This window comes from Nelumbo lutea, chromosome 5, assembly GCF_056320005.1.
Source record: "Nelumbo lutea isolate HS-2025 chromosome 5, American lotus-T2T, whole genome shotgun sequence".
Lineage (NCBI taxonomy): Eukaryota > Viridiplantae > Streptophyta > Magnoliopsida > Proteales > Nelumbonaceae > Nelumbo > Nelumbo lutea.
In genome coordinates, this window is record NC_142688.1 from 15,611,184 (window position 1) to 15,639,182 (window position 27,999).

Genomic DNA, 27,999 nt, shown 5'->3' on the forward strand with positions numbered 1-27,999 from the left:
CCATACCATACCTTCTCATTTCCAAAGTGTGGTTTGGAGCATCGCTTTCTTTTTTGGAAAAATGGTTCCAAACATGTTATTGCTTTATGGAGCATCGATTTTTCCAAAGTAGCACTGATGTGTCACAATTTTATGGAGCAACGGCATTGATGCCAAACACTGCCCTAGTAAGGTCAAGGCAAAGGCGAAGCTATAACCGATAAGCTCCATGTCTGATACTTCTAGGAATGGCAATGGGACAAGTTCAGGATGGGGATCATATTCCCATCCCTGCCCCAATTCTGAAATCCCTATTGGGATAAAAGTTGTCCTCCATCTCAGATCCCTGACAAGGACGGGTTCCCCATGGGGACTCAAATCCCCGATTTTTTTTAGTCAATAATATTTTTTTGAATAAATAAATAAATAATTTAAAATATAAACAATTTTTAAATTGTTTTGATATATAGAAATAATATAAACAATATTGTATATATAATAATATATATTTAATATAAATAATATTTACTATATAATCGGGGTCGGGGTCAGGGTGGGATGGGGATCCCTGTTAATCCTGATCCCCATCCCCACCCCACCAAAGCAATCCCCATGGGGCAAGGTTTTAAAAACCAACCCGGAAGTGGAACCATTCTAGCTATTGGTTTCTAGGTTAGTGGTTCGATAGTCTAGGTCGAACAGTTTGGACAATTTGCATTATAGAGGTTGTTGGCTCATAAAGAAAAAAGAAAGAAATAAAGGAAAAAAAAATAAAAGGAGAAAAAGGAAATGAAAGAAGAAAAGAGGCAGCGACAACATATGCAAATATTAAATTTGAGATTTGAGAACTGAGATCTCAAATCTGAGATCGATTTCTCTCCAACCTCTACAATCTTCTTCTTCTTCCTTATTCTCTATCTTCTAAATTTCTGATATGAGTTTGTGCCTCGGTTTCTCTCATCTTTTTATTTTTGTTCGAGCCAGCAGTTCTCTAATAAAGTCAACAGTTTTTACTCAATAACGAATTAAGGGTAAAACGAAACTGATTGTCTAAACAATTTTCAGGCCAAATGATCTGACCGTCTATTTCAACGATCATTCAAAAAACATTGCCATGGGATCGGGGAAGTCGAATCCCCGTCAGAGACGGGGAAAATTGCTTAAAGAGTAAGAATGAGTCAACACGAAGCCAAGATCGGTAAGTCATTTGTGCTTCTCAATTCACTCACCTAGTCAAACCGAACAGCAACATCCCATTTGGCAATCATTGTCTTCGTCTATCGTCTTCTTTAGGTTGGATGACGCAACTTCTTTCGGTGCTTCCTCGATAGATTGTGCAGGAATTTAATTTCTTTGTTTTTGTCCCGCTCATTGCTTTTGCAATTAATTTCTTAATGTATCTCATTTTGTGATTTTGTCAATTTATCAAACATCCTTTATTTTTTTTAAATCCCTATTAAAAGTACATCTTATTTGTCTTATTTGATTTGATTTAAATATAATATCTTTCTCTCTCTCTATATATACATATATTAAAACATTTTTTCTTTTTTTTGAATTTTTTATTTTTTTATTTTATGTCATTTTTTTTAAACAACCAATGAGATGCACTTTCCCAATAACTTTCTTTTCCTAAACTACCTCCCCACTATCATCCACTTTCTCCAAAATTATCTATAATTCATATTTTTCTTCTAAATTATCTCTAATTCCCTTTTATCTCCAAAATTATCTCTAATTTAGTAGAGAGTTTCTCTCCTAAATTATCTCTAATTCCTATTTACCCTCTCCCATACTTTTTATCTATATCTATCTAAATAAAGTTTGGATTAAAAAATTTAAGAATTATTTAAATATTCTAACAAAACTATATAATAATTTTAAAATATTTATTAAAAACATAAAAAATAATTTTATATTTTTACAAAATATATCACAAAAGTATGTTCTAACAATTAAAATTATGTTTTTTGGATTATCAATTTAAATGTTTTTCAAATATTTAATAATATATAATAGCTTTAAATAAATAAAATTCAAATGACAAAAAAATTAAAATATTTTATAGATTATTTAAATATATAAATAACTAGATTTTAAATAGTTAAAATAACGAAATTACGTATTAAATTTAAATAATTTCCTCAGAGTAGAAAAATAATTATATCATAATATTGAAATTAATAATAATTTAATATATTACAAAATTAATAGTGAAATTATGTAATAATAGTATAAATTATGATTTTATGGATAATTAAATTCAACAAATAATTAATACTTTTAAAATATAAATAATTTACATATTATTTAAGTATTTAAATAACTAAATATTTAAATAAACAAGTATTTAATATAACTAGATTTTAAATAGTTAAAATAAATAAATTATGTAAAAAAATCTAAAAAGTTGAAAAATAATTATAACATAATATTGAAATTAATAATAATTTAATATTTTATATAATATTGTAAATAATTATTTTCACTTATGTCAAGTAATAATTCAAGAAAATAAATTTCAAAAAGTTAATATTTATTAGTAATAATTTTAAACTCTTAATCTGTATTTATTATATACTATATATACTAAAATTAATATTTATTGTATTTCAATAGTTATTTGTTGTTTTGTGATAAATGTATTTTCAATAATTATGTATAAATTTATTTTGCTTTGTTATTTAACAGAAAACTTTCAATAATTATTGGAGATTAAATTACTATTATTGAAATTTTAAATTTAATTTATTGTACTTATTGTATTTTTGTTTTGAGTTATTGATTAATATTTATTAGAAATTAAACTATTATTTGAAATTATACTATTTATTGACTAAGTTAATATATTTTTAGTACTTATTGTATTTTTGTAGTTTTTATAATTGTTGTATTTTTTATTATCAATATATTTTCAATAATTGACTTGGTCGGGTTAGGGAGTTGGTCAGCTAAAGCCGACTAACCTTTTGTGAAAACCGACCTACTCAAGTTGTATTAGTTTGAGTCAATTTTTTGGTTTAGTCAGTTGGTTCAAAAGATTTAAACTTAAAATTTTAATTTAATTTTAAAAATTAAAATAAAATTATTAAAAATTATATTTATGATATAAAATATTTTAGACTATGAAATATGAGAAATTTCCCACTTTTCCATATTAAAAGTTATATTTAAAATATAAAATATTAATAGATACCCATGGTTAGGTCATTCGATTTTGGTTGGTTTGCAACTGGCCAAAGTGAAATTGATCCAATTTGGTCTAATTGATAAATTTTTTAACCAAAGTCAACCTAAAATACTAGAATTTTGACCAACTCATGTCGAGTTAATCGGGTTGGTCGGTTTCATCAATTTAATGGATAAACCTAATTGAAATTAATTATTGTTATTTTTGTATTATAAATATTTCATTAAGAGCAGTATATAAAATATGAATGATTATTAATTATTTAAAAAGTTTAAAATATAAAACAATTGTATACTTTTGTGTGTTTCTATTGGGTAGGGTTGTTCATAAGAATGCCCAACCCGACCAAGCCAGCCAACCTGGACCGACCCAACCTGAGTCGGCTGGGTTTTCATCCGTACTGGTCGGTTTCGGGTTGGGCACATACATAAACCAAAATCTTGGGTCCATTTTGGTTTTTTTGCATGAAAACCGAAACCAACCCGACCCGAACTAAACTAGTATTCTACTAGTTTGGTAGTTCCTACTTCCTAGTTTGAGTAGTTTCTTAATTCTTAATAGTCTTCTACTTTTAGACTTCTACTAGAACTAGAACTCTAAAAGGCCCATTAGGCAATTACAATTAGAATTCAATTAGGTGTCATTTTTTAGTTTTTTACCTATATTAGAATTAGAAGGTTTCTAAATTTTTATTTTATTGATTTACCTAGTTTTTTACTCTATAAGGCCCATTATTAACACTTGTTTTTACATGAAGAATTTATTGATTTTATTCTTTACTTTAATTAAATTTAGATTTATCTTGGACTCTTGAATATTAAATTATCAACTAATTTAGATTTTATTTGGCTTTGTACAGGAGCAAAACCGAAAACCGACTCAAATCGACCAAGTCGGTTTGGCCTGTCAGTGGGTCGGTTTCGGTTCCCACCTTAGCTAACCTAACCAGGTCGGGTCGGTTGGGAAAATCCCAAGAAACCGACCCAACCCGACCCGTGAACACCCCTACTATTAGGGTCATTTACTATAACACACCTTTAGACATGGCAATTTTCCCCATCCGCGATAGGGACCCGACTTCCTTGACCCAATGGGGCCAGGGATAGGGGCTGTTTTGGTGGGGCGGGGGGTAAGGACGGAGATTAGTAAGAATCCTCAGTTGGGGTTAGGGTCGGGGATGGGGATCGAGGTCCCTGCCTTGCCTCGACCCTAATTTTATATATATATATTAAATGTTATTTATATTAAATATACTATTATATTATTTATATTATATATATATATATATATATATATATATATATATATATATATCAAAACATATTTAAAACATTATTTTATAATTTATAATTTATAATTATTTTAAATAAATTAAAAAAATACTATTATCTAAAAACATTTTGGGGATTTGGGTCCCCACAGGGAACTCATCATCGTCGGGGATTGGGGATGTGGGTTAATTTCATAATCAGGGTCGAGGACAGGGAATATGATCCCTGCCCCGTTGCCATTCCTACACACCTTATAGTTTTATATATTTACTTAAACCTACCTTATAGTTTTCCTTTTACTAAAACATCCCATATATTTTACAACTTATTTACTTAATCAACCTTTCATTAAGGAGAGTATGTTTTGCCATTAAGCCCATGATTTTTTATTCAAAAAGTACCCTCAACACTTTTTGGGTATAGAAAACAAAATTGACCAAATATAGCCAATAGAGTGGTTGCCTTTGTCTTATTAAGGGCAAAAAATGTTTTTTTACTTTTATTCTCTTTTGATTAAATTTATTTAAATGAACATTAATATCAACACTATCATTTTCTAGTGTCCTGGAAGATTGATTAAGTCCATTGCAAAATATAAGTGGTGTTTTAGTAAAATGTTAACTATAGGGTAGATTTTAATAAATTTATGAAACTATAAGGGGTATTTTAGTAAATGCCTCTTTTTATTATTTAGCTTTCGCTTAATAAATTCCATACATCGCACGGGTCCCCATTAGTAAATATATAATATTAAATATATATCTATTTTTACAAAAATTAGTTTTTTTAATCATATTTTTAATTAATGTTTAAACATTCGTCATTTAAACGTAACATCATGTATCGACCCATTTAATCCCAAATGGATGAAGTATTTACCCACCACTGGAACTGGATGATGGATTCATTTTTATGTTGATAAATACATAGTTTTTGTATTGTAAATTTATTAAAAATAAATTTAATTGGTATAATTTACTAATAACCTTTTTAGGAACCAAACTCAAGTAGGTTGAATATCTTCTTGTGTGGTGGGAACCAATATGGTGACTGCATTCTACTTGTGCCAAGTTTACGTACTAACCGAATAACCGAGTTGATCTCTTGGTTATAGGACTATTAAATAGAATGAACTTTTTTCTCCTTATTGCCCTCTTTAAAAAATAGGGGTAGTGGGGTACTCGGAAGAAAGTACAAAATTGAAAAATACGTAAAAACCCGGAAACTAGAATACATTATGTATTTATACATCCCATGTAATCCGAGTTCGGTTCGAATACGATGTATGACACCTCACTCGAATTCGAAAACTACATATATCCGATTCGATTCGATCCTATCCGTTTGCAACCCTACTTCCCCTTCCCGCCCAATGCTCCATCGACGAGTGCGAAGTGCGAACCAGTACCTCTGAAACTCAGAGAAGTGAAGTGCGGAAGCTCACAACTCCATTATCATTTGTCTACATCTCATTTTAGTCTTATATACTGTATTCATCGATGGATAATTGTCAAGAACATGAAATGGCGGCCGAAGATCACATACATGCTTTTGCGAGATTTATCATTCGCCACCATACTGACGAGATTCACTCGATTCTGTTCTCCCAAGATTCCGTGCTCCATTATCCTCTCATTGTAGAGTAAGCCCCAGTAATTTTTGTTCTCTCATTCTTTCACCTCCAGTTTAACAACAGTTCTTCCTTTCCCTCTCCCTCAGTTTCGCAGAGTTGACTGAAGAAGATCCTCGACTAGCACACCTCCTCTTCTCCCGACCTACTGAATTCTTGCTGCTATTCGATCATGGTGCTTGCCAGGCTCAGGTATTGAATTATCGAATCTATCGCCATGACATTCAAATACCATCAAATGCACTGAAGACTTCATACTATTTGAATGAAAATAATAGCGTGTCATTCTGGACGAGCTGAAGTACCCGAAGGATGCAGTTCTCAAGAATTTCGTACACGTCCGGATCAACATCAGTGGCTCTCCTCTGGAGTTCCCAGGTTTAGCTCCACTGACGAAGCATGGTCTTTTGCATTCTATTATTCAAACTTGCCTCTCTGTTTGATCCGTGGCAACTTGTATGCGTACAGAGACTTTCCCGAGCATTGGACGCGTGAGAGTGAAACATCGGGGTGTTCTTCTGACTCTGAAAGGGACTGTCATCAGGTCCGGGTCCATCAAGATGTTTGAAGGGGAGCGGGAATACGAGTGCCGTAAATGCAAGCACAGGTGATTTGATTTTCACTTTCATCTGTAGCTCAACCATTCTATCTTATTTATTATTATTATTTTTTTAATCTAGAAAACTGAGGATGGGGCTACTAGTGCATGAGCAGAAGACATGGTAATTTTTTATATTCCAACCAAAATGTCGAATCCTTTTCTTTTTCTCCCGAATGTCTGTGCTTTGTGGCTCAGTTAGCAAGTAACACAACTACATCTACTCTCGCTACTGATATCGCTAAGGCTGGTTTTTGAATCGTAGTCTTTACACTAAACTAAGTAGCCCGACAACCTCTTAATTCAGTAGCCGCCCACAAATCCTCTTCTCGTCACCACTAGCATCAGAACACATCCCCCATGTCCATACCTCACCCCCCCCCCCACCCACCCCCCCCCCCCCCCCCCCCCCCCGGTAATACTTGTCATGTCCTCTCACATTATCTAGACTTGAAAGGTCTTTAATTAGGTTTCACATTTATCGTTATCAACTTAACATGGAATGATCTATCCTAGAAGGAATTACATGATCTTTCCTGGACCCAAGCAATTCCAATTGTATTTCTCAATTTAGGGCATTGCACTTATGCTCCCATTGGTGACTCTCAACATGTGATTGTGTTGATCTATAACATTTATTTCTCCTAGTGGTGCTACTGAATAGCATGCTTTGTGTTTAACTGTTTATCATCTAGTATATTGGAGTAGGTATTGACTAATTCTGTTTTCTGTTTGTCATCAGCTGGACTGATAATATTTGTATTTAGGTTTAAAGTCTATCCCGAACTAGAGACTGGAAATGCTGTAAGGCTTCCATCATCTTGCCCTTCCCAGGTATGCTTCTTCTTAATGCCCACTGATTTATACATTATTAGCAAATAATCTTTTTTTTTTTTATTTAGCAAATTATCATCATCATCATCATCCGTTCCTTATCCCAACTATATGGGGTTGACTACATAAATAATGTTCTGCCAATCTTTTTCTATTTAAAGCCAATATCCACCTGTGAACAAACTATTAGTCTACTTTTTTTGGTCCTGCCCCTAGCTCTTTTAGCCCCTTCCTTGTAACAGATACTTCTTTATACTGGTTATTTGGATGGTATTCTCAGCATGTGAACAGACTATCTTAGTCTACTTTCCTACTTTTTATCACCTATTGGAGCCACTCCTAGGTTCCTTTAAATAAGTTCATATCTGATCAATCTTTCTATTTTATTTCTTACTCATCTTATAATCTTTATTTGTATCATGTGGTTGTAAATGAAAGGCACAAGAAGCAATGGTGAATCAGAGCTCCATACTAAGTCCTAGAACTAAAATCTTTAGCCCACGAAGAATTGACCTTGATAAAAAACCATCCTCTTTATCCAAATCTAGGATTCACCTAACTGAGCAATTTTTTTTTTTGAGAGAAAAGTAAAGTAATATATTAGACAACAAGCAAACCAGATCTGAACAACAAGGAGCTGTGCAATGCCCAATCAAAAGCTGTACTACATCTTCTAAATTGTATACCCTGTGTGCATAGATACAAAAAGAGCTATATGGTCTATTCCTGAATTGTTTATGTGTTCCTACCCATGAGTACATCCTACCCCAAAATCATTTACATAAATTTTCCTCTGTAACAAATTTATTTACAGTCTTTTTTTTTTTCTTTCTGTTCATATTGTCCAAACCACTAAAGCTGGTCTTCTCCCCAGATAACCTTGCCTTCTTTAGAGAGACCTTTCAATTGCCAACTCTGAAGCACCGCTAATAGATTTTCTGGGAAACAGAACTGAGCTTCAAACAGACCCAAAAACTTTGCCCAAAGGATTTGAGCAACTCTACAGTGGATCAATAGATGATCTGAATCTTCAGAAGCTTCCCCACACATTATGCACTTACTAGGCAGCACACTCAGCCCTCTCCTAGCCAAAATCTGCACTGTCAAACACTTGCCCACACTGCCACCCATAATAAAAAAGCAGCTTTTGGAGGGGCTGCTGTATTCCACACTTAGGCTTCTGGGAAATCCACCATCTCTGCCTCCGTGAGTTTATTATAGAAAGACATCACTGTGAAAATTCCTGCTTTATCCCACTTCTGAATTCTCTTATCCCTACTCATGAAGCCAGGAGTTATGCCAGACAGTTGCTGCATCAGCTTCATCTACTGTCCAACCTCCCAGTCATTTAGATTCCTTCTAAATACCGGACACCAAACTTCTGTATCTCCTACCCAAGAGAAAGCCTCAGCAACCAAGCAGTCTTTGCTTTGAGCAATCTCATAGAGGTTAGGATAGCTCTGATTAAGAGGATGATCTCCACACCAAGTATTAGTCCAGAATTTGATTCTTGTATCATCTCCCACTGTGTACCTGATTCCTTTTCTGAACTCCACAAGAGCTTTTTGAGTTCCTCTCCACAGTCTACACTGCACACCCATAAGACATTCTTGTCTAAGCTGGCTCCCATATTGAATCACCTGCACCATATTTAGCTAGAATAGTCCTTCCCCATAAAGCATTAGGTTGTTCATTCCACCTCCAAAGTCACTTGGCAAGACAAGCTATATTGAACTTCCTCAGCTTCCTCACACTCTGGCTGGAATGAGGAACAGTGATAGTAGGTAAGTGGGAAGAGAGGAGAGAACACTTTTAACTTAAACCACCTTCCCTCCCTTTGACAAATATCTTCCTTTCCAGGATGCCAACCTAGAAAATACCAAACATGTGAAAAAATTGGTTCATAGACCCTGAGAAAGTGAACAGTGAAGTAGCAAATGAACTCATCTCTGAGCCTGCACAGCGTAATAATTAACCCTCATCATTGTATATAGAATTACCTTAATTTTATAATATCACATATCTTGTAATTATGAGATCCAGGTATTAATTGGTTCTTTTTTTTTTGATTGATGTATTAGTTGGCTCTTTTTGGTTTGTATTAGAAGTTTGATGAACAACCTGTTGTCTTCTGTAACAGAGGGCTAGATCATGCGAAGGCACAAATTTTCAATTTATGGAAGGAACCATTGTCTGTCACGATTATCAGGAAATCAAAATCCAAGAAAATACACAAGTTTTAGGCATTGGGTCTATACCTCGCTCAATACCTGTTGTTCTGAAGGATGATCTTGTTGATATTGTTAAAGCTGGAGGTATGTTTTGCATGTTAATAACTTGCTTTAATTCCAACTTTTTTACTTTTCTTCTTTTTTCTTTTTTAATATTCTTTTTTCTGGACCTTCTTTTTTTTTTCTTTTTTTTAAGTAAAACTATTGTGTATATCTGATTGACATTCGTGCTTATTTCCAAAATGATAGTTTTTCTTTGTGAACATTGTTTTTTTTTGTCGTTCTGATATATAAAGCAATTTCTTCAGTTCTTTTCAAATTCCAGTAGATTCTTTTGTTAAAATATTCACTGTACATTATCTTTCCTATTTTTAGATAGTGGGATAGTTATTTATTTATTTTTTATATTCATCAAGTTGATTGATATATTTTTACTCTAAATCATGTATTTCTTGTGGAGTTATGACTCCAAAATGACTGCATATGCAAGGTTTAAAATGTCGATGTCGACGGAAATGTCTCTTACCAAAACATAGGACATATGTCGGAAATGTCGAGGGGAAATATTGTAAAAATTAGAGACATTGTGAAAATATTATGAAATATGTGGAAATATGCAATGATATTTTGTAAAATTATAAAAAGAGCATTAATACATATTTCTAGACTATTGTCTTATTCCCAACCATTATATAAAGCTAAGAAACTAAGATCAATAACAAATTAGTAAATGACAATTTACTGATTTATTATGCATTTTGATGTTTTTACAAGGTTATCTGATATTTTCTTTCTTATTTTTAATTCTGATTTATTATAAATTCTAATATATTTATTCCACATTAGTAAATAGAAATACATTTATTCTGATTTTTTAAATATTAAAGTTATAATACATTATGTTTTATTATAAATTTAATAAACTGATTCTCCTTTTTGTAGTATTAAGATTATGATAAATTCTGAATTCTTATAAAACTTAATGAATTTATTATGATTTTTTATGCTAAATTTATAATAAATTATGATTTAGTATAAAATTTAATAATTTCATTCTGATTTTTATATTAAATGTAGAATATGATTTATTATAAAATTTAATAAACATTTTCTGATTTTAGTAAATATTTAAAAAAATACTAGCTAGTTAATATTTTATTACTTGAAAAATATTTTATGTTTTATATTATAAAGTAATTAATTTTTTCTTTTATTTTTGTATTTTGGTTAATTATTTTTTATAAATATTTTATTTGAAATATTAAATAGAAATTATTAATGGAATAATTTATATTAATATACTGTATTATGTTAATATAATATACTAATATATTATATTATTAATGTACATTAGTCAACATCCTGTCGACATAATAGGAAAAAGTGTCTTCTTTGGTTATTTGAATCGATTTTTATATTATCATCCATTTTCATGTCGGTAAGCCTCGACATCAACATTTGGCGACATTTGAAACCATGTGCATATGCCAGTTGAATGGTGACCTTGGTAGCAAAAAGATGGATCATTTTCCCATGACGACTAAGAATGAGTTGGTCTATTAATGACTGGATTTCAATCGTAAAACTTTTTAACACCTTCCTAAAATACGCCGCTAACTTTTTATTCCCTTAAATAAAATCAAATGCTCTAGAGGCAGAAAAACTTCAGTTCATCTTTCCTTGCACCTCAACCAGTGCCTTTCCTACATGTACACTGATTGACAATGGCCAGGAGTCGACTTCTGCTATCTTAGATGTGCACAAGGCCTAGGTATAAACAAAGAGTATGCCCTATGTATCACAACTTCAAGATTTATGAAGGGTTAATCCAAGGGTCAATACGGGTCAAACACTACATTCAACCAACTATTGGGATGGATTTGGATACATGGGTATGATCCCCTTCCCTTCAAGCCTGACTTGTTGGAGGAACTGGCTACACTTTTTAGCAGATCAAGATATTTATGGATTGATTTTTGTCTGCATGCTTTGGAAGTTGAATGTTCTCATTGACAATGCTGTTCATTGAGGAACAGTAATTCATTTTGTAAGCCTGTTTTCTCCAGAAGTTTCTCTGTGCTGCTCAGATTTTCTAATACATATAACTTTGTCTCTTCTTGCATTCTATGCTTCTTGTTTGAATTTTGATTTGGTTCCATTAATCTTCTGGTTGTTCTAGATGATGTGATCGTTACAGGGGTTTTGACTGCAAAATGGTCTTCAAATTTAAAGGATGTTCGATGTGACCTTGATCCAGTTTTAGTTGCCAATCATGTCAGGTTGGTGAAGTGTTTCTTTTACATTGATAAGCCAATTAATGCTTTACTTATACCTAGAACACGAGTTCTAGTTTACCTGATGGCTTTTAAAGATGTTTTGAGGTGTTGAATATCCTAGGATTTTTATGTATACCACCTTCTTTTCAAGTTGACACTTAACTATCACCATGCTTTTTTGATCAGCGAAGAAATTCATTTATTAATTTAAATCTGAATTTAAGATACAATAATTCCCAAAACAAAGTTAGTTTACAAGTGTCCAAAATAAGGATGGTCTATTAGCTCCCTGCTTGGCTAACATATCTGCCAACCCATTAGCTTCCCTTTTAACCCATTTGAAGGTAGAGTTAAATCTCTTTGCAAGTTGGTCAATCTGTCTAAAAGTGAATCTTAGCTTCCAAGGTGCTGACTCAATTTGCTTTGCCCATGTTATAATCAGAAGCGAGTCTCCTTCAATTTCCAGCTCTCTTGCCCCTAATTGTTCAGCAAGCTTCAATCCTTGCAACAGGGCTTTTGATTCAGCTTGAATCAAGTCCAGCTCTCTTGCATTTCATGTTTTACTTAAATTGCTTGAAGCAAGTAGTACATGTACTTCAAAAGCATTTTGCTAATTTTGGCATTCATGTATTTCTCTTGTAGCCATTTTGCCCTTAATGACATGCATGTGGAAGAGGAATTATGCAAATACATTCACTTATAGTATTTTCACTGCCCAGGAGAACCAATGAACTAAAATCAGATATTGATGTTCCTGATCATGTAGTCAATAAGTTCAAGCAATTTTGGTTGGAGCACAAAGATACCCCATTGAAAGGTAGGTAACCATGTATTCTTGCCTTCTTGGTACCCATGTATTTAGTTTCTTTAATAAAAAATATAAAAAAAGAAAAAAAAAGCTATGTAACAACGCTCCTTTTGCTTTTTCTATGCTATTTATATTATTTATTTTGTGTCAACTTTAATACAAACTTAAGGGATATCATGCTGTAAAGAATTATTGGATATTTGTTGTAGTAGCAATTAATAATTCTATTTAAGAGTAAATACTGTCTTTCTAGTTATTCTCAAAGCAGTCAAATTTATCACAGGGAGAAATGCCATTCTCCGAGGAATTTGCCCACAAGTTTTTGGACTGTTTACAGTTAAGCTTGCAGGTATATGATGTTTCATTTTCAGTTTCTTTAACATTTAGTTTGAAGATTGAAATATACGACTTTCTTTGCTAATCGAACAAAGAAGAAGACTAGGTAACGCCATACATGAAATGCTTTCTGTTTCTTCTTTTTTGAACCTTACCAACAGAAGTTATATTCTTACACTAATGGATTCTATTTCCATTTATCTTATGCATTGCTACTTCAACCTTTAGTTGCACTAACATTGATTGGAGGTGTTCAACATGTTGGTGCTTCTGGGACAAAGGTCCGAGGGGAGTCACACTTGCTTTTAGTTGGTGACCCTGGTAATCTTCTTTTTCTTTTATGATTATGCAAGTTCTTGATATTCTAGATGTCTACTTTAGGTGAGGCTGCAGATTTACAAGTCATGGCCTAACACTTCAACTCTTCCCTTTCTAGCCATGCCAACTATGGGTATAGTTGGATTACATCCTAGAGGAACAATTATAACCAAGGATTAAATAACTGTACAGTGGGGCATATTGATAAGTCAATTTTAAGATATTGATATGCAAACATTTTGGTATGCTGGAGAAAAATGCTAAGAGAAAGAATACAACTTATATACATAAATGTTTCTTGTTTTAATGCCTAAATAATTTTAAGGGAAAATTGCTAGGATCTTCTTTGAAAGTTTCTTCCACAGTTGCCACAAAGTTCAGTAATTAGCATAAGTAGCCTTCTTTTTAAAATGTAGAAGGAACTTAACATGACAAGAAGGCAATAACCTAATTACCATTGTCTAATTTACTATATCATTTTTTATGGGAAATGGTAACCTTTGTTAATCTTAAGGAGACTTATTTCAACTGTCACCTTCATAATCAAGGTGACCCTCAACAAAAAATAAATTACAAAAACACCTAGAAAAGATTTTCCCTACTAATTTCTCGTTTTGCTAAAGTATTGGCCATTGCAAATTTACTATATCAATTTGCAAAGCTCTATATATATACCCTAATTACTCTATATACCCTAAATCCCTAATTACCCTAATTACCATTACCTAATTCACTATACCAATTTACCCTAATACCATTATCACTTATCAATTTGCAAAGCTGCCACTTATTCACTATTATCATGATCTCCAAATTAAAAGGTTATAAGGCACCAATATTCCACACTCCAGCCAATAGAAACACACTAAAAAGCACCCATGGTGATCATTCATTTGGCCACTCTTATGGTAATAAAATTTTTCATTGACAAGATGTATAGGCCCCGTTTGGCACATCTTTCTGCGTGGGCTGTCGGCTGTTTAGAAGCCCGGCAACCCATGTTTTTGTCTTTTTCTGTTTGGTTGGGAAAAGATCTAGCTGCCAAAAGATGATGCCCCGAAAAGACGTGTGAAGCCCGTTTTGGGCTATTTTTGGGAAGCTCCAAATGGAGCTTGTCCACTTTTTTCATCACTTGTTGTGCAGAAAGACGTGCAGGAAGACATGCCTTAACCAAACGGTCTTCAGGCTGCTAAGATCTTAATGCAAAAGCTCACATCGTCTTTTGGCTGTCAGGTATGCCAGAAGATCTTTCAAAAAAGACTTGTCAAACGACACCATAATTACTTAATGTCATGAAGGATTTGAGAATTCCTCTCTTCCTAGATGCTCCAAAAGGTTCTAAAGAACACATTTCCACATAATCTTCCACCTGGACCAAAGGGGCACTCTGCAAGCTCCAACTTAAATCTGATGGTTGACATAGAATTGACTCGCTGTTTATTCATCAGCCATGTACATAATCAAGTGTGAGAAATAAATTTTATTGATTTTAGCCTTCTAAGGATCTTGTATCAAGTGCTGATCATTTTATTGGCTATCACCAGCTAAAATCTCACTTTATCTATGCATGCATGATAAATGAAAAATTTATTAAAAAGAAAAAAAAAAAGAAATTCCGTGGTTAAGAATAATCTTAAAGCAGTCAGTGTACAAAGGTATACCCTGTAAATGCACAATGTCCAATACACCCCCAAAATTTTCCCCCAAGGAAAATTCTAATTAATGTTTTATTTCCTGTATGCTTCTTATTGCTAATAAATATTTCGTGTTCCATTAGCATAAAGAACTATCTGAGGAAGAGGGCAGTTGGATTTTCTGAAACTCCTAATACAGATGCAGAGTGATAATGTTTGTTATTTTATGAATCTGACAGGGACTGGGAAGTCCCAATTTTTGAAGTTTGCTGCTAAATTGAGCAATCGATCTGTTATCACAACTGGCTTGGGAAGCACCAGTGCTGGATTAACTGTTACTGCTGTCAAGGATGGAGGTAGGTTTTATGGTTTCCCATACTTCCAATAATTATGAAGTTTAAAGTTCTGTTGAACTGTAATAACATTTGCACCATGAAGCTCAACCTTCTGACACTGTGCATTTATGAATGTCCACATGCATTCTAGGTCTAGCAAGGCACAAACTTATACATTTAGTATCACTTTTCATTCAAACAAACTCTTTTATTTTATTAATATGGAAATATTATGGTAAAGGTGAGAGTAAGAACAGAAAATTGTATTGCCGACTCGCAAAATAAAGGGTTTACGGGGAACAACTGTATTGAAGGCTATGTGTAAAAACAAAGGGAGGGGTAAGGTAGTTAAGTCTAGCCTAATGAAATGAGAAAAGTACATTATGCATAACTGCATACCATTTAAAGTCCAATGTTAACAATCCACAAAAAAAGGACCTTTGTGAAGCACTGTAGAAGGAATATCTGATGGGAGCTAGAGTATGCTTTTTTGGGCTACCTTATAATTGTAATTTCAGGCTAGAGTTTGCCTTTTTCTCAGTGCTCAGCTCCAAGGGGAGTTAACATCTCATGCCTCCTCTTAGGCTCATTGTACACTTTTTCTATGCTTAATAAAATACCAATCGTTTATCAAAAAAAAAAATCTGATGGACTGGCTGACCTACTAGAGAAGCAGGGGTGAACAGGGATCAATTGTAATTTTACTTTGTTTTAAGACAGCAACTCATGCCTTCTGGGAGAACTCAGTTTTGTATGTATTTGTCAGTTTACTTTTACTATTATTAATAAAATACTTTATTACTCATCAAAAAAAAAAAAAAAGATGGGAGCTATAGATTTAGGACTCTACACATAGGAAGGTATTCTTGAAAGATATTCAATGCATATTTTGTGTTTTTGTTACAGATTTTTAGGACTTTCAGAATAAGAACAAAGAGAAGACAATTTGATAAAGCAGAAATTGGGTGAAGAACAAGGGAAAGCCAAATATGATTATTGAACACTAGAGTTTATGGACATAGAATTCCATAAGGTACAAAAGGTTGATTTTGTAAATTGATCCTCATGCAAAGTCCTTTTAAGTAGTCAATAAACAAATAATCAAAGAAATCACTTTAACATGACATAGGTCAGCAGTTTGCAGCTTTTCTGTGATTGGAAAATGAAGAAATTGTATTGTTTTGCCCAACGTTAAAAAATCTGACTGGGGTAAGCCACAATGAACCAGGGAGTCTATCTATATATTAAATATATATTTCTTAAACAATAAGATTGGATAAAAATAGGAGTAAGAGAGAGGTTGGAATTTGAATATTGTAAAAAACTTCTACAGGTTAAGAAGATCTAAAAGATACTAAACAAAAAATTATGATTTCAAACCTGAATAAAGAAACCAAAGTTTCTTTGAAAGTGTTTCTCTTATTATTGTCTTGCTTTCAATCACTATCCCTAGCTACACAGTGCATAGAAGTTTTGAACAGAAAAACCAAAATTACCCAAACCCAGTATTCTCAGAACATTAAGAACCAATTATTTTTCACATTCTCTACATATTCCAGTGTGATGGATTGAATATCTAAGTTTGATACTTGATCATCTCATTTTTCTAAAATAACCAGGTGAATGGATGTTGGAGGCTGGGGCCCTTGTTTTGGCAGATGGTGGCCTTTGCTGCATAGATGAATTTGATAGGTATTTTCTTGAAGATTTAACTTACATGGCACAACACCTATATTTTCTTTATATCTTATTTCTTACATATTGGTCTTTCTTTCTTTTCTTTTTGGTTCTGACTTCTGAAATCTCTTATATTCATTATAAATATATTCCTCATCTCTTTCTCTTATTAACATTTTTTCATGCAAACATGTCTGCATGACGCTATTTATCTGTTTAGCATGGTGTACATGACTTTCACATTTTCATGTATGCTGATTGGTTGGTTGTGGGATGTTGTGAATCTTGTCGCAATATCCATGATAATAGGTTGGAGTGATATGGATATAATATTTTTACCTTATCCTTAGTCTGTTCTTCAACCCATCATACAAGGGCTAGTTAGGCTAGCCATCTTGGCCCAGATCACCCTTGATTTGCTTTGGAGTCTAAATTTCTAGGCAACTGTACATTTAGCACTGACTATCTGAAAGCAAAACTGGTTAACTTTGGAGGTGAGTTTCTAGTTACATTTGGCGCAGACCAGCCAAAAGCAAAACCTGTTGTTCTAGCCTGTTTGCACCCTTCTGTAATAATTTGTGGTCTATATTAATTTTAGTTAAGATTTCATCTTCACTGTATTGTGTAACTGTTATATCTCTACATATATACTTTAGCCTTCTTTATGTTATATTAGTAATATTGTCTCTAAAATATCTTATGAACTTTTGCAAATAAAAACAATGAAAAATTTTCCTCAGTTATACATCATGCATGACCAATTCATGTTATAGGTGACAGAGTGATTTATGAAAATGCATATTGATAAAGAAAAATATAATTTTGATTGTGAAAGCTACTATTCACAATATCGGTTCATCAGAGAATTGAGAGAAGAAATTGCCTTGTCCATTTCCTAGTCACATTTTGTACTTGAGATGCCAATTGTTTATATGTTCATGTCTGTTATTTCAGTCTCGTCAATGAGGATATAGAGGCCATAGATTTAAGCCTCAACGAGCCTTTTATTTTTCGTAGCTTATGTGGCTATACATTTATTTATTGGTAGCTATTAATTTTTTTTTTGATTGGCAACCCTTATCTTTTATTAGATGATACAAGTAATAAATTATATAAAAATATTCCAAGCATATCTTAATAGGCTGGATTAATCCATCTAACCCTTTATTTGCCATTTAAGATTACATAATCCACAAGAGTTCCCCAATATAGATAAACCCTATTCACCCCTTGTTTAGCCAAGGTGCCTGCCAAACAATATGTAGATCTATGGATCCATCAGAACCTTGCTCCCATTTCCCTTACTAGCGCTCATATTTCTTTTTAATTTGCCACAAACCTTGAATTTTGTTCTTTGACCAGCCCATAACTACTCTAGAATCATCTGCCACTAGCAAGTTTCTACCATTTAGTGACATTCACAATCTACTCCTTGAAACACGGCTAGTACAGTTTCATTTATGGAATTTCTATACCCTATAGATCTCAAGTATATGGACAAGATGGGTCCATAAACAATCCTTAATAACCCCTCCTATGCCTGAAAGTCCAGGGTTTCCTATTCTGCAGCCATCAAAATTTAGTTTAATTTGGTTGCTGACTGGTGGGTGCCACTGTTATGAGGCTATAGACATTTTAGTTGATGAAGAAGCTATTAAATTCCATCCTCTGATGACGCCATTCTTAGTAAACAGATTAAACAAACTCAAGGTCTTGATCCAATGCACCACTCTTACTGTGATAATTTTAATGATTGTTTCTCTAGAGTGTGCCTTTACATTGATTTTTTTTTTCTCCATTCCTTTGTTCCCATATAGTCCACAAAACAGATGCCCTGGCGCTTCTTTTTTCCCCTTCTTTATAGGTACTATGAAGAATGAGCTCTTGAAGAGAGTCTTGCACATCAGAAGGCCATAATATGTCTGCAAAAATCTGTTTCTGGGCAGAAGCTTCTAATCTCTCTCTCTCTCTCTCTCTGTCTCATAATTAGCATACTTATGTTAATTTTGTGAATGCTATTATACTGTAAGTCACTGTATTGCGAAACCTCCCACTTTTCTCATAATACAAATATACTTTGCCTTTTCCATTAAGGAGAACTCCACCTTCACCCAGAACAAGCAAAGAACTATTCCCAAATATTAGCAACATATGGACAGGAAATTAGTAGGTAATGAGTAGATTTTCCTTTTGCATAGTAAAGAAAGCAAACATGTGGTGACAGATACTAATGAGGTCTTCTCCTTTGTAATGTTTTGCAGGTGTTGAATTTTAAGTGAAAAACCTCCTCACAAATGGCTCTAATCTTTAGTGGCACCATTTGGTACCAAATGTCCTTCATTGGGGAAGTCTATGAGGCAGAGAGTAGATGGATAGGGTATTAAAGAAAGAAACATAGGTGAAGGAACCTGGGGAGTTGGCAGTAATTGCCAACTTTCATTAGATAATGAAAAAGAACTAGTTATTACAAGCATGCCGAAGCATCCCTTAAATAAGCTGGAAAAGCCCCCTAACTCTTTTTTCTACTGCTTAGGTTACATTTTTGAGCAAGGTTCCTCAGTAAATATGTGCCCTGTTTATCCCCTGTCTTGCCATGGCATTAGCCAAACATTATGTTTCCTTCATAATGTTCCTAAATTGCCGTGATCCTTGTTGTTCTTCTTTAACCAATCCACAACCACTCCAAAGTCACCTTCTACCAACATGTTTCTCACGTTTAATTATCTTCCTAGCCATGGCCCTTGTAACACTGCAAGCACCTCAGCCCTTGTAGAATTCCCATGGCCTATAGGTCCCAGGTCCCAAGTGTATGGCCAAAATAGACCAGACAGTTTCTAATGATCCCTCTTATTCGCTATACTTAACTCTTCGTTCTTCCCATTCATCAAAAGTAGATAGCCAATTGGACTTGTTTTGATAAATAAATGAGCCATCTTTTCATGCATCTATTTGACAAGTGGGACATTGCAGCATATAACCAGAAAACTAGAAATACATAAACTTTTTACTTCTGTTTTCTACTTTGCTTCCTTTTGATATATAACTCTGGAGGGGATGCTTATATACTGGGGTTGAGATGTTGGAGTTTACACACACACACAGTTGTTAGGGGGTCATGTACAAAGTTGGTTCTTTTTGTATGACACTAACTGTTAGGATTTTGGTTCTCTTTTTTGTTTAGGGCTATTTGCTTGTATACTTTATACGGATCTTGTGAAATTTACCATTTATTATTAAGCAAGAAATATAGGGTTGTTTCTATTCTTTTCTAGGAGGCTCTTTTTCAAGTGTTTCTTGACATGTGATGCTGGACTAACGCTTCTTTTCTTTATTTTTATTTTAATAGCATGCGAGAGCATGACCGGGCAACCATACATGAAGCCATGGAGCAACAAACTATAAGTATTGCAAAGGTATCAGACATTTCCTTTTACTTTACATGTTTGTTCAATATGATGGACGAATTTAGTGATTAATGATATCTTCTTATATTACTTCCCCTTATTATTTACATTTTATGTAGATTCATTCATAAGCCATTCAAATAGTTGAGAAATTCTTCATGGAAATAGTAGGAATAGTAGGTGATATATCTTCTTTTCCTCTTTTATTTTAAAGCTCTAATGGTATTAGTGTTGCATGTACACAAATGCAGGAATTGTAATTTGACTTGGAAAAATTAAGAAACAAGGACTAGCGGATGCACATATAGAAAAGTATAAACTATTAAAATAGTCCATATATATTTTCTTGAATACCAGCATTATATACTTATAAAAAAAGATCTAGAAGTTTATCTTTGTTACTTAATTACAATCTATAGAAAAAATGACATTCATAGTGTGTATTTGCTGGGAAGTGTACCACGGGAAGATTAATACTTGCAAAAAAGGCCTAATCAGACCTTATCTCCACAAACTAATCTCTTGTTACCACCTACTAATCTCCTGTCAATTTTCCACTAGTATTTGGAATATTTTTTATCCCTTATTGGTTGCAAATGGGCCTCCCCTCTAGATGTGGTTAGTTAGTTTGCTTCCTACACTTTCAGGTGGCCAAGGAAGAGGGAGAGGAATAAGTGGAGATGCACAAGAGCAGTGATGATATGGTCATTGTAGGAAGAAAGGAATACAAGGATCTTTAGGGATTAAGGAAAAAAAAAAACAAAGGAAGCCATCATTGAAACCATAAGAATGAGAGTGGCTCATTGGGTAAAGTCTTTGAGTATCTACTCTTTCTTTTGATGACATTGTGTGGAAGGTGGGGGGGGGGGGACTGGCCCTTCTGGAGTGGGTGTTGTTATTTGGGATGAAAATGGAGAAGTTAAGACAGTATTCTCAGGTTCAATAGGAGTAGAACTGCTAGCAATGCTTCAAGGTATCAGATTGGCAAAGCAAATAAACATTTCTAATTTGCTTATTGAGGGTGATCCAAAGACATGTAAGCTGTTATCAAATGAAGAGAAGGCATTGTGGACTTACAGAGAGGAACTTAAGGAAATTAAGTGGTTGGATTTGAATATGGGAGTTAAATTTCAGTGGGTGCCAAGATCTGCCAATTCTTTAGCTGATTTTATGGCTAAACAATGGGTAAACAAGGGCTAACTATTTTGGGTTGTTCTGTAATTTTTCTTCATTCTTCTTTGGAGGATAGGTAGTATGTGTGGCCAATCCTTGATTGTACGGTGTTCTGTATATTTATGCCCTTTTAATAAAGTTTTCAGTTATCCATCAAAAAAAGTATCCAGTTGGGATCCAACACATGTCCTACACAGACATTTCATCCACTTGGGGGAATCCATGCAATAGTAGATGGTATTTGAATTTAAGATTTTTAATAAAATATTTCTCTAATATTTGGAGAAGTGTTTAATATAGATTATGTGATTGCATATACTAGAATTGTTCATAATTGGGTTGAAGAAGGCAGTTGATCCCCTAAAACAGGCCTAGGCTGTTTTGTCTGTTCTTTTCTTTGTAGTAAGGTCGGCCTTCTTTTCAAAGTACACCCCAATTGCTACAATTATTTGATATCAGAACAAAATGATACTCCGTGATCAGGAAACCACAAGCTAGAACAATGTATCCTTAAATGAATAATGACAACTAAATGCTGGATTTAGAGCTGAGATTGTTGTGCCAATGTTTAGGGAGGACTCTACTGGCTTATCCAGTTAGAGGATTGAGATTACAACCAAACATCAAAGTACACCCTAAATGCTACATTTATTTGATATGTCAACAAAATGATATTCTCACTTATCCCAATTGGGTCAAGAAACCACAAACAAGAATAATGTATCATTATCAATGTGAAGTATGACAACTAAATTCTGGATTTAGAGCTGAGATCATTTGATGTTGTGTCGGTGTTTAAGGAGGACTCCACTGGCTTATCTGGTTAGAGGATTGAGATTACAACCATAGTTTTCAAAGTGCCAAGGCTAGGCGACAGGGGGGGCGCCTTGTCGCATAGTCGCCTAGGCGATGGATTTTTTCAGTAAAAACATGTATCCTAGGGTAGTTTCCTAGGTTCTGTAATCATATTTCCTTAACAAATATCTATAATTTTCATAAGAAAAGTATAAATTTCATGTTAAGTATAGAAATTCAACATATTCCAACATATTCATGAGAAGAAAAAGAGGAAAGAAAAGAACACTCAAAAAATATAGGGGCTGAATCCCTATTTCTGTTATAGGAAAAGAAAAGATGAAAAGAAAATGTTGATTGGACAACATTTTATGTTGTTCAATACAGCATTTAGCAATGTTTGTGTTGATTAAACCCTAACAAATAAGAAAATAATAAAAAGAAATTAGTATATAAACACACAAAATGAATATTTTTATTTAAAAATGTCTATTTTATAATTATAACCTCAAAAACTTAAGAATATAAAAGTTTTTTATAACACGCTATATAAAACTGCTTGGCGAGCCTCCAAGGGCACCTTGTTGCCTAGGGGTCGCCTTGACAACTATGATTACAACCAAACATCAAAGTGGCCTTGCTTAGAAATGAAATTTTGAAAATCCTTCTCTCTTTGCATCCCTCCTCCGTTTCCTTCAGTTGGTCATTCATAGTAGTTTTCCCTGAAAAGACTGATTTTCTTATACCTTAATTCACCATTGGAAACCATATATTAGGAAAAGTAGGTGGTCACTTTTTAAGTAAATCAGAAAAAAGAGGAGGTTTGTCCTTATATTTGGAGGAGGTGGGGGGATGTGAAGATAATTTGATTGCAACCCGGCTCAGTAAGTTTCATTGGAGAACATTTGCTCATGACAAAGTTATGGCTTAGAACCATTTTGGTTTAATGCAAAGTTGTATGTTTTATATTCCTTGATTAATGCATAGTGTATACGAGCATATGAACATAGTTTCATTTCTCTTGTAGATTTAATTGAGATGCTTCACTGTTTTGCGTATTTTTTCCTTGGAGTTTTAAAAGTTTGAGGTGCAAATGAAGAATATGCCATGCGACAGATTAGCAATCTTTTCATGCATATCATTAGTAGATATTTCTGTACCATCTTTAATCAATTTCAATGAGTTTGTGTTTCTTTATTTATATTCTACTTAGGTAATTTTCTTGCTCTTCCCAGCATTCTGATTTAAAATTTATCTCTTCTATCACCATTGATTGTTTGTTAGATGATAGGAGATTGGTTCTGTGCTTGTTGTCAGTGATGCAACTATAAAATGGACATTTCTTTCTCCCTTGGCAATTTATCATGCTGTTTTCAATTTCTGGTAACTAATTCCTAAACAACATTGGCTGTATAATTACTATTATTTTTTCAGGCTGGTCTTGTAACAACTCTTAGTACTAGGACTATTGTCTTCGGTGCGACAAACCCAAAAGGGCAGTATGATCCTAGTCAACGTATCACTTCTATTTAGCTTTTTTTTTTTTTTTTTTCAATCTTAATTTCTTCTATGAATTAGGTTATGATAAATCATGTAAAGGTCCAAGTTACAGTTTTATTTTTGGACAGTAGTTATGCATCCTGAAATTGCAATTGGCTATTAATCACCCTAATGTTTAGGGGCATGTTGCAATACCATGCCATCTTCATCTGTTTCCCGCCTTTTTCCTCGTATTTCTTAACCTATTTTAGCTTTATCTGTCAACACTGCACTCTCTGGACCCTTGCTTAGCAGATTTGATATCGTCCTTGTCCTCTTGGATACAAAGAATCCGGAGTGGGATGTAATTGTCTCATCTCACATTCTGGCTGAGGTAAATATATTACTCAGTTTGATATAATTGGCTCTGTTGCTGTGGACCATTTGTGCCAATGTTGATGACCATGTGAATCTAATCAGCAAGGAGGACAAGAAAAAGGAAAGAATGATGAAGATCTTATGAGCATTTGGTCACTTCCCATGCTTAGGAGGTACCCGTATCTTAAAAGCATTTACTGGTTTTCAATTCTTTGAGTTTTTTGGAATAACCTTAATGATGTGAACAGCTACATTTTTGACAAAATTATTTGGATCTACCAAACTCTAGTTTTAGTAAAACTGAGTTCACTCTTCATGACTCAAGATGCTTATGTAGCTTGAAGTTGCATTTTGAGACAATTATAACTATTTATGGGTTATGACAATTTTGTTTTTCAGGTACATTCACTTTGTAAAGGGATATTTCAAACCTGTACTCACAAAAGAGGCAGAAAGAGTTATTTCAAGCTATTACCAGCTTCAAAGAAGATCAGCTGTCCAGAATGCAGGTTTGAATCACAGGACCTTTCTAATAAGAAATTTACAGCATTATGGAGGGGCCATTGCTTGGTGCAATGGTAAAATCAAATGACAAGTTTGGGCCCGGAAGTGGCTACTTTGTGTAAAAAATGCTGGAGGTTAGGTCTGAATCCAATCCAACCCTTCCTAACTCCTAAGATCCTGGTTGGTGGGGACAAGCACTGGGTAATGTACTAATGGTCCTTTTGCTCAATGTTTATGGCGCTTATTTTAATTATGCAGCAAGGACAACTGTGCGCATGCTTGAAAGTTTGATTCGACTAGCCCAAGGTATGTTTTAAATGTTCATATGGAGCAGGTACCATACAGTTGAAACAAGGCTTAGATGATGATGATGGAGCCTCATCAGTTTTTAACTTCCAATTTGTTCCAAAGATGACATTATTTATTATTGATGGTACAGCACATGCAAGACTCATGTTCAGAAATGAGGTTAATCGACTAGATGCAATCACTGCCATTTTATGCATTGAATCATCCATGACAACCTCAGCTATAGTGGACAGCATTGGCAATGCTCTCCATTCCAATTTCACTGAGAACCCAGATCAGGAATGTATCCTGGCAATTTGATTACTTTTAACTACACGTTCATTTTCCTCTACATGTCAATATATACAACCTTTCCAGCTGTGCAGGCTAGATACTAAAATCCTTCCATGCTATTTTTCAGTTAAATGTTTACTTTGTAAGGTGTAGCTGCTTTACTAACTGCTTCTTATCTATCCTCAACAAATCTAATAGTTAGTAATGCATTTGTGCTCCCATCCCCACATGCACTCTGTTATTTATTTAATTTTATGATTTACAAGTCCTTGATCATGTGCACCACAGATTCTAAGCAGGAAAGGTTGATCCTTGAGAAACTGAGATCATTTGGTCAATTTCCTGATATAAATAGCATGGAAGAATCAATTTGTCAATAAGGGAATACAGGAAAAAGGCATCTAGGGCGATTCAAGTGCTGATAAGGATTTTGATAATGCCCAAACTTCTAAAGCTACCGATTCAGTATATCATACAAAATAAGTGCTCAGAGGTAGGTTTATATTGTCAGTTCCTAGCATTATGGTAGAGTTGTTGAGCATTCTCTGATTTTTCCAGGTGTAGCTAGATAGATGTTTCACTGATGTACATGCCTGCTTTTTGACTTGTATATTAGTTTAAATTCCTGTTTCTTTCAACATTAGTATATACTAAATTCATTTTTACACCCCACCCCTGAAAGGAAAAGTGATTTTCACATTGTCTTCCTGTGTAAAATCTATTTGTACATGAATCTTCTAAATGCAGTACCTGGATGACGTACAACCTGAACAGTACGTCAGTACTGGTTATGAATCTTCTAAATGCAGTACCTGGATGACGTACAACCTGAACAGTACGTCAGTACTGGTTATGAGATCTATCCAATGGTTGCTTTCTATTAGCAGATTTTAGTGTAAGTGGGTAAATAATTTATTGAAGTTAAACTCCTTGGCAAACAAGTTTGGGCCATCCTATAAAAAATGAAAACAACGTGATGCATTGGTACCTGAAGACATTACTACCTCGAGATGCATTCAGCTTCCTAGGACATTGGTGAAGTGTGATATATAATTGGATATGAATATTAACATTGGACATCCTTCATATTATTTATGGTGCATGGTATTCTTGTTTGGTGGTGGACATCTTTTCTGTTACATTTATCCTCAGACAATGTGTAATGGGGGAGCCAGAGCATGAGAAAGAATTTGTTTTCCCCCCTTTACCATTTGAGGGCTCGTTTGGGAGGGTTTAACTTTATAGGTAGCTGCTTTAAGGACGTTATTCAAAGAGGCTTGTCAGCACTCAGCAGTCTCTCCTAATTTTGTGGATCCCACCTTTCAAGGCCAAAAACCACAGCGTGAAAGTGCTCTGATACAGGCAATAATTGGATTATATTCACCTTGGCTTTTGGCTTTGCTAGGTGGGCCACACCTGGACAGCTTATAATCAATGATGGTGAAATCCCAGAAAGCCTAAATTTGCTAACCTTCAGCCCGGAAAAACGGATTTTCGTTGAATTTTCTGTGGCTACTGGCTTCTCCAAAGTAATTCACTAATTTAGTGCTTGTTTGGGAGGGCTTTCAGGGAGCGGCTTCTGGCTTTGTGAGGTGGGCCTCACCCAGACGGCCCATAATCTGTATTCGGCAAAATATTGGAAAGCCACAAATAGGTGTCTTAAGTTTCTTTGGATAGCTTATCCAAATTAGTGCAGTGAAAACAATTCAACCAAAGCTTCAGCCCGCCCAAACAGAACCCCTAATTGGTTTGTTTAAATTAAGGGTGTTAATGGGTTCCACACTCCTAGTTCCTGTTGACATTTGCGTGTAAGGCTCTCCACGTTTTTCCAGTGGGTTCACACTCCTTTCCCTAACTCTATTAATAAGAATGGCAGCGGGAGGGTTTGGGGTGGGGATTATACTCTCCATCCCCAATCCCAATTTCTTAAGCCCTGTTTGCCATCAATTTTGAAAATTATCATTCTCAGAATCCTTCTAGAAAATAATGAATACTGAGAATTTTCCACATTCTGAGAAAACATCAGCGGTGTTTGGCATATAATTTTGATTCTTATTTTTCAAACTAAAAATGGTGTTTGATCACCACACATCTTATTCATTGTTTTTCTGCAACTTAATCGAGGAAACACAACATTGCCATCTTCCTATTTTCTCACCCCATCTGGCGTATTGGCAGGAGCTACCGAGGCCAGTCATTCAAGCCAATTGCGTTAAAGGCCAAGGAGCCTTGCGAAACCGAGAGGAGAGAGAGAGAGAGAGCTTGGCCTTTATCACTCTAAAGGCAACTGCTTCAGCAACGTCTTGACGAGACAAAAGGACTGCATCCACTTCAATCGGTGAAATCTTCTCCCCTGAAATAGTGAGAAGACAACAGTGGGGAATGACAGTGAGTTTTCAGAGCAACAATGGGGAATAGAATGGAGAAAACGCTAACACCGTTCACCTTTTGGCAACACCAGTCATATAAAAGCAGAAGGTTCAACCCATAAAGAAAATAGAGCATTTGAAAATATTAATCATAATCAGGAACACTCTATTCAGTCATCATTGATGAATCGACCAGCA

The 27,999-nt window shown here is 34.3% G+C and overlaps 1 protein-coding gene across 3 annotated transcripts; it reads left to right on the forward strand.

The window, feature by feature from the left end:
- Positions 1-5,714: 5,714 nt before the first annotated feature.
- Positions 5,715-27,821, forward strand: MCM9 (minichromosome maintenance 9). Of its 3 annotated transcripts, XR_016099865.1 has the most exons (21): positions 5,715-6,082; positions 6,160-6,262; positions 6,349-6,448; positions 6,539-6,677; positions 7,436-7,502; positions 9,643-9,817; positions 11,913-12,012; positions 12,729-12,826; positions 13,101-13,166; positions 13,382-13,474; positions 15,345-15,461; positions 17,060-17,132; positions 20,464-20,530; positions 23,924-24,005; positions 24,241-24,362; positions 24,449-24,519; positions 24,746-24,855; positions 25,109-25,156; positions 25,290-25,442; positions 25,721-25,925; positions 27,611-27,821. XR_016099865.1 is itself a non-coding variant. In XM_088947570.1 (20 exons), exons 1-20 carry the CDS (start codon positions 5,940-5,942, stop codon positions 25,810-25,812), a joined length of 2,019 nt encoding a protein of 672 aa, XP_088803696.1. In that variant the 5' UTR covers positions 5,715-5,939; the 3' UTR covers positions 25,813-26,149. The 3 variants fall into 3 exon arrangements, 2 of the variants coding, with proteins under 2 accessions (XP_088803696.1, XP_088803698.1); XM_088947570.1 differs by lacking the exon at positions 27,611-27,821 and having other exon boundaries at positions 25,721-26,149; XM_088947572.1 differs by lacking the exons at positions 25,290-25,442; positions 27,611-27,821 and having other exon boundaries at positions 25,721-26,149.
- Positions 27,822-27,999: the final 178 nt, after the last annotated feature.